Source organism: Malaya genurostris, chromosome 2, assembly GCF_030247185.1.
Source record: "Malaya genurostris strain Urasoe2022 chromosome 2, Malgen_1.1, whole genome shotgun sequence".
NCBI lineage: Eukaryota > Metazoa > Arthropoda > Insecta > Diptera > Culicidae > Malaya > Malaya genurostris.
The window spans coordinates 115844001-115856130 of record NC_080571.1 but is presented as its reverse complement, the minus strand read 5'-3'; the positions used below and the strand labels follow the sequence as shown (position 1 = coordinate 115856130).

Below are 12130 nucleotides of genomic sequence, written 5' to 3'. Positions count from 1 at the left end.
ACCGATCTAAGATTCAAATGAAATCTAAGAACCATCTAAGATTCAAATGAAAAGTCTTAAGATCCTATAAAACATCTTACTTTTCAGTCAGATCCAACTTCCGGTTTAGGGGATACAGGGTGATTAGTATAAAAAGATCAATTTTACATAAATTAATCAGGAACTAAAACACCGAAGAATATACATGCAAAAAACACATGCAGATTGATGAAAAAAGGTATCATCTCACTGCTAGGTGGATTAATCACGTTTTTTTACCAAAATAGTTGTTTTTATTTTCATCGAAATAGTTGTTTTTATTTCTATCAAACTAGTTGACTTAAAAAACAATACAGTTTAGTCATTCATCTTAGTGAACCCAACATTTGTGATACGCACTGTAGATATTATTTTGGTGAGCCCATGTACTTTAGTTGCAAAAACAAGTTGCTCAAGCGATAATATATAACTATGAGAATAACTATGATGAACTTAACTTTTCGTTCGATATCTTTAAAAAGTGATGTCAGGTCTTCCCATTTTTTTCGCGAGATGAAAACCGAATACAAATTATTTGATGGATTTTTGTTTTCATGGTGTATTAAATGCTGTATATCTGCAACTTTTATGATAATATTCTCATGTCTGCAAGTTTCGCGTTCATTTCAACAGAAAAATCTTGCACAACTTTTTTGCAAGTTTCGAATTGTTTTTTCTAAAAATAAAGAAAACTGCACACACTGACCTAACATTTCATGAGGCAGCCAAGACTATGCGGACTCGGCAGCAACAAAGTTATTACTGCGAGGTTTTCAATTCGGCTTTCTATTGTTTGCCTTTCGGAGAGTATAATTTCACTATTTTTTTTCTTCACAAGCCATTTCGGCATATATTGAGTCGAATACAATTATGACAGCCGTTTGGAAAAATTTTGATAAGTTGAACAATTGTTTTAGTTACTTCGTTTTTACATGACGATGTGAAAATTTTTGCAGAGCTTCTATAACTGCTAGTGCAACGTGAGCAAGTTGGTGATTTGCTGCACAGTTATTTCAGATGTACCTTAAATTGTTCTATAGTGATTTTTTCGGTAGTATTGTAAAACTTAACAGTGATAAGTTGCACAATCGATTTTAATATATTTAAAAATCTTTTTGAACTTATCTAACATAAAAAACAATTGTAGAACCTCTTGAAATTTGAATAAGTTACATTTGCGCGCGAATTCAGTCTTATTCGTAAAACTCGACGTAAAACAACTTCGTTGTCGTGACATCTTTCGAAAAACTATTCGTTGGCCTGTTTGGTCAAATGCTGCTTACAGAATCGTGAATCTAAGATAATTGTGCTGACCGAGTGGTGCCCAGTCATAAATCCGTGTTGTTCAGTAGGGTTGTAATGTTTAAGCAAAGAGAGCATCTCATTGTTCACAACTATTTCACAAATCTTAACAGCAGCAAATAAACTTGTTAAGCCTCGATAATTCCTCTCACCGCGACGATCACAGATATACAAGAAGCTTGAAGAACTGCTTCCGAACATCAGGAATGAAACCTTGCTGGAAAGATTTATTAACCCAAAACGCTCTCTGGGGTACATTTGTACCCCAGCAAAATGAAATAGAAAAGAATTTTTTTTACAAAAATAATATATTTCATAGTAAAAATTGACTAAACATAAATAGAAGCTCCATTGCGAGAGGTTTCGGAATTAAACTGTACTGTGTTTATTTGTAAATCTATCAAAATTTGGTAATTTTCGAGAGTTTTTTATTATGGGATGCAAATATGACACTCGACCATCTGGGCCTTGGTTGAAAAGTCGATTTTCACAGTGATTACATATCTTTTCTATATGACATAGATAAAAATAAAAATGACATTCTAGTAGTGATACGTTAATTAACAAACTATGTGTTGCTATTCCTTTCATTCGGAAACATATTTTTAAGAATGAAATGTAATGAACAAAAATTGCTTCAGCATTTGTCCCGAATTACCCGGGGTGGGCGGTTCAATGCATACGGCGCTGGTCTTACAAGCCAGTTGTCATATGTTCGAGCCCTGACCTGGAATAATTCATAATGTCAGTAGAATCGTAGTACTAGCCATGCAATGATTCTGTACACTATAAGAAGCGACTACGAAGTCTGTTGAAACAGAAAGGCCAAATTCCACAAAAGGAATGTAACGCCAAGACATTGTTTTTATTTGTCCCGAATCATTAAAAAATAATCAAGAAAATTTCAATTCCACTAACAATGTATGCAATTGACCCAAAAAAATCGACACAACTTTTTTATATTACGTAAAATAGTGCGATTAATCAAATGTGAATTGTAGCAAACGACTAATTAGACAATTTTATTCCACTCCATTTGCAGCCCAACGAAAAGTGGTGTGTTCTCAGGAGTATCGTCCAAAGTGACAGGCTGGCTCGGAAATGCATCCATACCCTCGATGCCAGCGATGCCATCCATGCCAACGGTTTCAATGCCAGCAATGCCTGCCATGCCTTCCATGCCGTCGATACCGGGCCTACGAAAGGGCAATCAGACGGACGAAAACGGAGGCATCACAAACGAAGGCTTAGCCACATCACCGGAAAAGACGAATCAAGGTATTGCCGGATCAACGGATGCAGCCGACGAGGACGACCGGTCCAGGTATATTAGGTAAATGGGCCGATACATAATTGATTGAAATTCTGCTAGACAGTGCGATGATGAAAATTATCATTGAAAGTGACAAAGAATAAATGTTGTAGTTGAAAATTTAAAGCTAAAATTATTGCGAACTGACCAGGTTTCTAGAAAATGAGCATTTGATGCGAATAGAGAAGTTACTATTTTCCATTGACAGAAACTACTATCTAGTTATTCTTCTACTCAATAACTATGCTTGCTTTCGTATAAAATAAAATTGCTTCTTCCTATTCCAAATTGGAACCTGAACGAAAGTCGGTGATGAATGTATTTCTATTTCTCAATGTCTGCTGGAAGTGGTGTAAAGATGTTTCTTATAGTCATATTAGTTTTAGTTGATGTAGATACTAACACAACCCTCTACATCCACACCATAAATACTTGGTATTATTTTGTTCACTCATCGTTAATCAACCATGCATCTTTTGATCATTAAGCTTCATATGGTTAGTTGAATACGGTAAAATATCTCAATATGGTAAGAATAGGTTTTGTTTAACTCCTATGCGTATTTCTACTAATGCAATTATTTTGTTTTTCTCTTGCCGTGTAAAATGTACGCAAATGAAATTTTCGTGATGAATTAGAAAAAAGTGCACTAACTACGACATATCATCACCCCCACATTCATTTTTCATTGAGAATATGTTTCTTCATTTGAAATACGACTATATCATAAATTAAATCTGCTCGTTAAATTGTAATGTTGCTGGTGTGTATGCATTTTGATTTTATTGTTGAACTATCTTCAATTCAAGAGATAAATAATTACTGGAACAACCAGACAGAAACTTTAATGATTTCTTTTACCATGCTCATTTAATGAATGGTTATTGGAAGTTAACCGAAGCCATGCATACGACTTGAACTAGTTCAGAGCGAAGCACTTTGCACTCGGACGCGCCTCAGTCATTCAATTTTTTGCTTCGTAGCACTCCAGCTCGACATATGTTCGCTCTATCTTTACACTGTGTCCCAGTAACAGCGTCCTGATAATGCACCATGCAATTTTCCTTTCGTTTCCTCTTCACTTCTGTTGTTCATTAGTGTTTAGTGGCATCGTTTTCATTTCCGAGTGTACTCCCGACAGACCATGCCCTGTATTTTTAGGTGCACTTTTCAGTTTATACGACACAGTCGTACTTATTCCAGCACTTTTAGTCAATTTCTTAAGAACTGTGATATAAGCTGTGCAATGGTTTTTTTTATTTTCCAAAGCCTCAAAAGCAAAAAAAAATTACGATCGTGTTCTAATCTTGGGGCATGTATTTCCTTTATTGTTATTATAGGTAACGTCTGGATCCTTTCAATTCACGCTAATTGTGCTGCTTGAGACACTCTTTCATACCGTAGGCATCCCTGTCGTTCGCATATATCATTTCATCGCTTCGTCATTCACTAAACTGTATCGTTATGTGTGCTTACATGATAACTTTTCGATCCAATTTGTTAATACTCAACGCACGAAAGTCGATTCTAAGCAAAAACCCAATTGAATCGAAAACAACAACAGTGTATATTAGTAAATATGCAATAGAGATAAAAGATCACAAAAATTTCTTCATTTGTGTATGGCCCATTTGAAATCTAGTTTTAAGTAACATTATGTTAGCATAATAGTAGTTTCATGTTTATTTTGATTATCCAGTCTCCCTTCAGTTAATCGAAACTTATTAGTTATGGTTTTACCCATGATATTCACATTAAAACACGTACAAACATTGTTGACCATGTTTTCTAACCATCCAGATCTCAATATGACCGTATCAGTTAACATAACGGGTTTCTATAATATAGTAAGTGTAGGCATTTCTGGAAGTACGGTATATCACAATTCTATTGTTATAATATAAACACTGTTGACAGTTGCGTTTGATTCCAATTAATGCCGTTTGTTTTGGTGTCTTTGTTATTACCGGAAAAAAATTTACAAATAAAAAACAAAATTATCCAAACATCGAAATACATAATATGTGATACAACTAATTTTAATATATTTCTTTACGTTACGTCCTAGACTCGTCAGTGTACAGCGGTTCACATTGAACTGCTTAGTGCAAACTTAAGCAGTTCAACTTGAACTGCTAAGCAGACGTCAAGTTAATGCTACTTGCAAAACACTTTTTATTTGGCACCTAACGTGCAAACGAAAACGTTGTTTTCGGCTTATACTGGCCGATGTTTTAGTTGTTTTAATTTAACGAAACTCATATTGGGAACAAATAGATTAATTTATTATTTCAGTGAAAGAATTCGAATCTACAAACCTTTTTTTCAATTCGCGGAACGGCTCTGTCTATTGATCTATTGATACTCTGTGATGTGATGAAATACATCTCGAAAGACAACCAAATTAAACTTTCCCGTTGCGGCTTTACATCGCCAGAATGCATCTTCAAGTCATCTATAAAATGATCAATATGATTATATATCAGTATTACGGTAAATGCAGTATATTTGTTACTCTTGACAGCACGAATTCTTTGTCGTGGTCTTATAGCGCAAGATATCATGCAATCGACCTATTTTATTTTCCATCGATCGCCTGGTAATGATATAAGTAAGTTTTCATGGAAGATGAGGTATTGTTCATGATGAACCATTTTTCTCATGAAATCATGAATAATTGACATGATCTCATGATTTTATGATTTTTTAACTAACACTTTGCTTGAAGTTTTTAAACGAATTTGACTCTCCTCCAATTTTTCGTCCATCAGCTCTTATTTTTGCCCAATATCTCTCGAACGATCAGACCTCTGGACAGTTTGGAGGATTACTGTCACGAGGTACCACAATGACATTATTTCCCTCGTACCCTTTTTATCGTCATTGTTATGTAGTGACATGATGTCAAATCGCACCAAAACAGGGTGTATTGAGAATGATGCAACATCTTTGACCGACATGTTGACTGCCCTCGTATATACCTTCATCACTTATTTCTCATCTAGTATGTTATCTAGTTCCCCTTCACAAATTCTTTGTTGGAACTTCCTCTGAACCGTTTTGGTTTGTAGATACTTGTTGATGACATGCAACATCGTTTATTGTGCCATCCCAACCGAATTCACGATTATGATTTTCCAATCACTTTTCCAAAATAGGATTTCGTGGCGTCAGTAGTCGAGATAAGCAAAGCAAAGCTTTGTTATTACATTACTGCTGTGGAATTTTACCTTCTGTTTGAAAAGATTTCGCAGCTGATTTATATCATCGTACAGAACCATTGCATGGCTGGTGTTACGACCCTACTGACACTAATCTTTTCAGATCGGGGCTCGAACTTTCGATAGCTGACTTACGACATCAACATGTGGGTCGAAAAGCTATTTTAAAAAACATGTAATTTACAATCTCGTGATACAAAAACAGCTAAACCATACACTAAAAGTAATTCTTATATTAATTCAGACCGCTGACGCGACAAAGTTACAAAACAGTATCTCCGAACGCACTTTAACACAATCGAAGCGAGCTACGGAAGAAATCTATCAGAAATTACTTAATATCCCGATCTTACTTTACATCTTGAAACTTTACATCAATTTTTTGGTAGTTTAATGTACTATCAAAACTAAATGATTTCCGATCAAGAATTAATTAATAAAATCATTTTTATTTGTTAAATTATATTCAGTGTATGCTAAACTTATACAGGTACAAATTGAATCGATGTTTTTTTTTATTTCACTAAATAAAACTTGTATTGAATTCACAAAACAAACACAACACGACCATAGTGCAGCAAAAAAGCTATCATTCAAACTGCACTTGTAATGGATCAGCCTATTAATAATTTACTTATCTTCTGTCAGCTTGTCTGCGCCTCAAAAATTATTGCTATCTGAGCAGTAGTAGTAATTTATGACGACAGCTTAGAATATGAGAAAGGAAAATTACATTTTCATCTCAAGTAGTACATGTTGAGAAGGGCTGTAGAAATTAAATTGCTATTTAACACCCGCGCAATAGCGACTAATGAAGGAAACCATGGACGTGAATAGTTGCGCAATGCAGAAATTATTAAACAAAAGCACTAATAACAATCTATCGAAATTTTAACAGTAACTGAGGAAGTTATATTTTGTAGTTATAGTAATTATTTCATTTTATCCTAAAATCTACCACGGATTGCAATATTCCCCTGTTAATTCTAAACTATAACATATCTAGAAAAAAAATTACTGGTATATTCATTCTTTACGCTATTTGTTTGAATTGTTTCTAGGCGTGATTATACAAATTTCAAATTCTCTTACCTACGATTCCCATAACATTAACAAGTAAGACACTTGAAGCCTTGGGTTAGAGTCCTGATCCCTCCCGATTACGAGGTTTAAACTAAAATATTAAAAAAAGCGTATCAAAAACAGGTTGGAATTTGTCATTTTATTCGTGAGGCTCGAGACTCTGCATGAAACCCAAATAAAGACGGAATCTAAGCAAACAAGCTTTTTCATGTAACCTTCAGAATAAAACAAAATTCCCCCTATTTTACGGTCCATACAAGGCTAAAAAAATAGAAGCAATCTAAATTCTTTTAGTCTAACTTGAAGTTTGGTTTGCGCTGAAAATGTATAAATTTGAGATGTCGTGACATCATATAAAAATCGCATTTGGTAGTAGGGCTATTGTACGGATAGTCGTCTCATAGTCGCCATGTTATTTTACTGATTATTCGACTTTCAATCAACGAATTGTGATAAATTTTGACACGATGGGCCGTATATATAAAATATAGCAAGCTTGAATTTCGGTAGTAAATGCTGCATGTGGATCACGTTCCTGTCAAAAGCAGAGATTTTACTACACAACAACTTTCGAACATGCTACAAACTAAAGTGCTTACTACATTTTTTTTCGGTAGGTAGCTCTAGAGGTTGCTACTCGTGTGTTTGCTGGTAAAGTGAAGTAGAAAAATTAAACAAAGTGTTTTTTTTTTGCAGCAGTAAGTACACTAAAAAAATCAACACGTTAATCTTATGTGAAAAACACATACATTTCAAAGATGGCTTTGTCATCGGAATTTACGTGATCTTCTTAACAACCATCGGATCATGATTGAATATGAAATGAATTATATGTCAGAATTATAACTGTTGTCATATATTTTTTATGTGTCACGTACTTATTTGAATTAATTTTGTCAACCATATGTTCATTTTGTGCTCGCAATATGGAGTCTGTTAAAAACCTTGATCAAACAACATATGATCCCGCAAAGAAAGGTAAATTGGAATTCCTATTTTTTTTCGTTTCGTCTTCGACTCATAAATGCATTAGCAGTACTGCTAACGTCACTTAACGGTTCAACATAAACCGCTAACTAGACGTAAAGTTAATACGCTTTGAAAAACTTAGTTGGTATTAAATAATTAAAATCAATAACATCAAGATTTTGCAAAAGAATCTAAACGACACGCCGCTATCAAACCGAATCCGACGAAACACACTTGTACAAAAAAATGATATACGAAATAAGGATATTTTCACTAGGCATTAACAATCAATCTTGTTTGGAGTACATGAAATTTTACTCTCATGATATTCCTAAAACAAATCTCGTAAAGCATAAGACGAGGCTTACATATACGACAATACTACTGCTTTCATTATTGCTACTTGTAAAGGCATCATTTATTGATTTTCGCCTGATCAGTGAAACTTGACACCATTTCGACTAGGGTGGAAAGATGAATTGATTTTTTTTTGTGTGTGTGGTCGTGATGCAGCGATAAGCGGAAATATCTCGTTTTTCGGATTATGAAACAACATTAACCTCCTCCAATGACTACTAATCGAACAGTTGTATGGGCAGCAAGGTTATTGTAATTTTTGCGTACCACGGTAAGATGCGTCGTGAAACATCAATTTTGGTTACATCATTCCGTATGTTTCTGCAGGAAGAAAAGCAATAGTTACTCTGTTAACTGGAACGCATTCATGGATCACACAATGTCATTCACTGCCAAATAGAGAATAGCTTAGTGCGCTATTTGAGTGTATTACATTCATATGTACTACAAATATAAGGAAACCGTACTCATATTTATCTCAGGATAAAAACAGTGAGTGTCAAAACCGGACACGGATATTTCAATGTAATAAGAATCGTTTAAAACATATGTTTTGCAAGAACCGGTAAAAAATGAATGCAAAAACCAGAAAAAAAAATTTGAGCGATTCTTCCAAAATAAATGTTTTATCCGTTTTTTTTTCATTCCAAGTTTTTACCGACTGTCGCTGTGGGACAGCAACGATGGGGGCAGCAAATCTTATTTTGCCCCGGGCGCCAAATTTCCTCGGTGCGCCACTATCCGTAACAAACAAGCACACCTAGCCTCGAATTTTCGAATTATTTGCGTTCAAATGTTCCCGAAAGGTTCTGAACGAATGATTTACAACAGTTTTGAACAATTTCGAAGCACCTGCGCGCAAAACTAATATCGGATTAAAAAAACCAGGTCACAAATAACTTTTTCGTCTTTTCCCGACATTACACCAACTGAACCGCGATTTGAGAAGTCATCGACATGTATCACCTCTTCGAAATGGCTCACCCATATACACTCACACACTGTTTCAAATTTGCCATGTATTTCGCAGCAGCCAAAGCAAAGTCGTGGCATAATAACATTCTTTTTGTGGAATTTGGCCTTTCTGTTCCAACAGACTTCGCAGCCGATTCTTATAGCGTACAGAATCATTGCATGGCTAGTACTACGATCCTACTGACACTATGAATCCTTCCAGATCGGGGCTCGAACAGATGAGAACTGGCTTGTAAGATCAGCGCCGTATGCATTGAACCGCCAACCCGGGATTTCGCAGCAGCCGCTTGAGTCTTTTTGGGTTTTTTAGGGTGTGGATTTTCTTTTTCATTTTGGAAAAGTGTGGAGATCGATTGAAAAACTGAGTCATCTGATTCATTTTGATGAAGTATGCAAAAATAAAATTATCCGCAGCGTTAGACAAAAAAAATCACATCTCCTCACTTTATTTCACGATCGCGAGTAATCATGACTACGCTTTTATGTAACCGATTGTCATGTCATTCAGTTTTCATGAAAAAGTAACAACAATAAAAACGATTCAGTTCCATAAACTATCATCAAAAAATAATAACAATAAAAGCATTCAACAATAGGTAAAAAAGAAAAACATAATCAAACAGTAAACATAAGGCTGAAATTCCTGTTCCCAAATCGATTAAAGCACACAAAACAAACGGCATCTCAAGTTTTTTTTTATTTCTAATACAAATGGTATACAAGATTCTGTCTTTTCTTTTCTTTCTTCCAAACAACTTATGTTGTTATTTGTATAGACCACAGGAAAGGTACAGTTTTGTTTGATCAACCTTTGTTTTCGCTTAACACTTGTAAACCTTTTTGATACTCTTGCTGTTATTTTTGCATATAAACAACATTATCAGCGTTTTAATCTATAACTGCTTCGTACAAGTTCTATATTTTCAGATTATGCTGTGAAAAGTTGGTTTTTGTTGAATTGTCGTTGGCAATCGAAGAAGATACGATACTGCATACAATATATTCGGTGCATACAATATATTTGAGAAGTTCAAAATATTGAACGTTTTATCATGAATTAATTTAACCTTGAACAACATGAAAATTTTTGAAATTTGTTATCGAAATCCGTGCTCTGTGAAATATATGCTTCGCAAGTTACACCTAATTTATGACCATCATAATTTATCACCTCTAAAGCAGTTTGATCATTGAGGACAAAGTTCGCAGGAGTTTCACTTTAGCTCCACGTCGATCTTTCGGGACCATAGAAAAGCTGAATGAAGATCTATTTTTTTTGGATGCGACTCAATTTTGGTTTAATTGTTACGCTAGTATGTAACATTTCTGAATTTGGATTGTAGAATTTAGAGTGTATCAATATTTCCCTACAAATACATAGTTTGATGCGGTATATTGGCTAACAGAATCATTGGAGCTTACTTCTTCGAAAATGATGAAGGCACGACCTTTATGGTCAAAGAATAACATGCGTTTTTGGATCATTAGAGGATGTCGGAGCGTCTGTACTGCATTTTAGGAGCGTCTTCAAACAACGTCTGTTCTGGTATCCAGCAGCTGAGTATTAAATGCTGCATCCCGTCCAGCTAAACCCAAGGTGGCAACCCCACCAACGGGATCGTCCTAGTGCTAGTTGGGACGTTAAACAGAGCAAGCACGATGATCCTCCGGCGAGACAGGGGGTTGGCGTTGGCCTAATAAGCCGCCCATAAAGCATTTATTACGAATAATACAGGAGAGAATACGACCCGGAACAATCGGCATAGACCCACTCGACGAAATAAGGACTACGATTGGAAACTTTAACATGGAACTGCAAGTCGCTAGGTTTCGCAGGTTGCGACAGAATAATATACGACGATCCCCGCAACTTCGAACTAATTCTTCGCAACTTTGACATCATAGCGCTGCAGGAGCTTTGTTGGACGAGACAGAAGGTGTGGAAAAGCGGACATCGAGCGACTACCTTCTACCAAAACTGTGGCACAACGAACGAGCTGGGAACTGGCTATATAGTGCTGGGCAAGATGCGTCAGCGAGTGATTGGGTGGCAGCCGATCAACGCTAGGATGTGTAAGTTTAATGGAACTGCAAGTCACTAGGTTTCGCAGGTTGCGACAGAATAATATACGACGATCCCCGCAACTTCGAACTAATTCTTCGCAACTTTGACATCATAGCGCTGCAGGAGCTTTGTTGGACGAGACAGAAGGTGTGGAAAAGCGGACATCGAGCGACTACCTTCTACCAAAACTGTGGCACAACGAACAAGCTGGGAACTGGCTATATAGTGCTGGGCAAGATGCGTCAGCGAGTGATTGGGTGGCAGCCGATCAACGCTAGGATGTGTAAGTTGAGAATTAAAGGCCGTTTATTCAATTACAGCATCATTAACGTGCACTGCCCACATGAAGGGAGACCCGATGACGAGAAAGAAACGTTCTACGTGCAGCTAGAACAAGCCTATGATGGCTGCCCACGCAGAGACGTAAAAATTGTCATTGGTGACATGAATGCCCAGGTAGGAAGGGATGCAATGTATCGACCGGAAATCGGGCCGAACAGCCTGCATGCCGCATCGAATAACAACGGCCAACGGTGTGTCAACTTTGCGGCCTCCCGAGGAATGGTAGTCAGAAGCACCTTCTTTCCCCGCAAGGATATCCATAAAGCTACCTGGAGATCACCTGACCAACAGACCGAAAACCAAATCGACCACGTTTTGATCGACGGAAAATTTTTATCGGACATCAACAATGTTCGCACCTACCGCAGTGCGAATATAGATTCGGACCACTACTTGGTTGCTGTATGCATGCGCTCAAAACTTTCGACGGTCGTTACCAAACGTCGAAACCGAACGTCGCGGTTTAACATCGCGAGGCTCCGGGAT

General features: G+C 36.4%; 1 protein-coding gene across 13 annotated transcripts in view; it reads left to right on the top strand.

Moving 5' to 3' along the window:
- The window catches only part of LOC131429685 (synapse-associated protein of 47 kDa), a 66249-nt gene that overhangs the window by 37164 nt on the left and 16955 nt on the right, over window positions 1-12130 (top strand). For 10 of the 13 annotated variants that reach the window (XM_058593981.1, XM_058593980.1, XM_058593978.1 and 7 more), the window contains 2 exons: window positions 2363-2653; window positions 10014-10025. In XM_058593981.1, coding sequence (XP_058449964.1) covers window positions 2363-2653; window positions 10014-10025 — 303 coding nt within the window. The remainder of the gene's footprint in view (window positions 1-2362; window positions 2654-10013; window positions 10026-12130) is intronic. The other 3 variants (XM_058593984.1, XM_058593986.1, XM_058593985.1) reach the window with 3 other exon arrangements.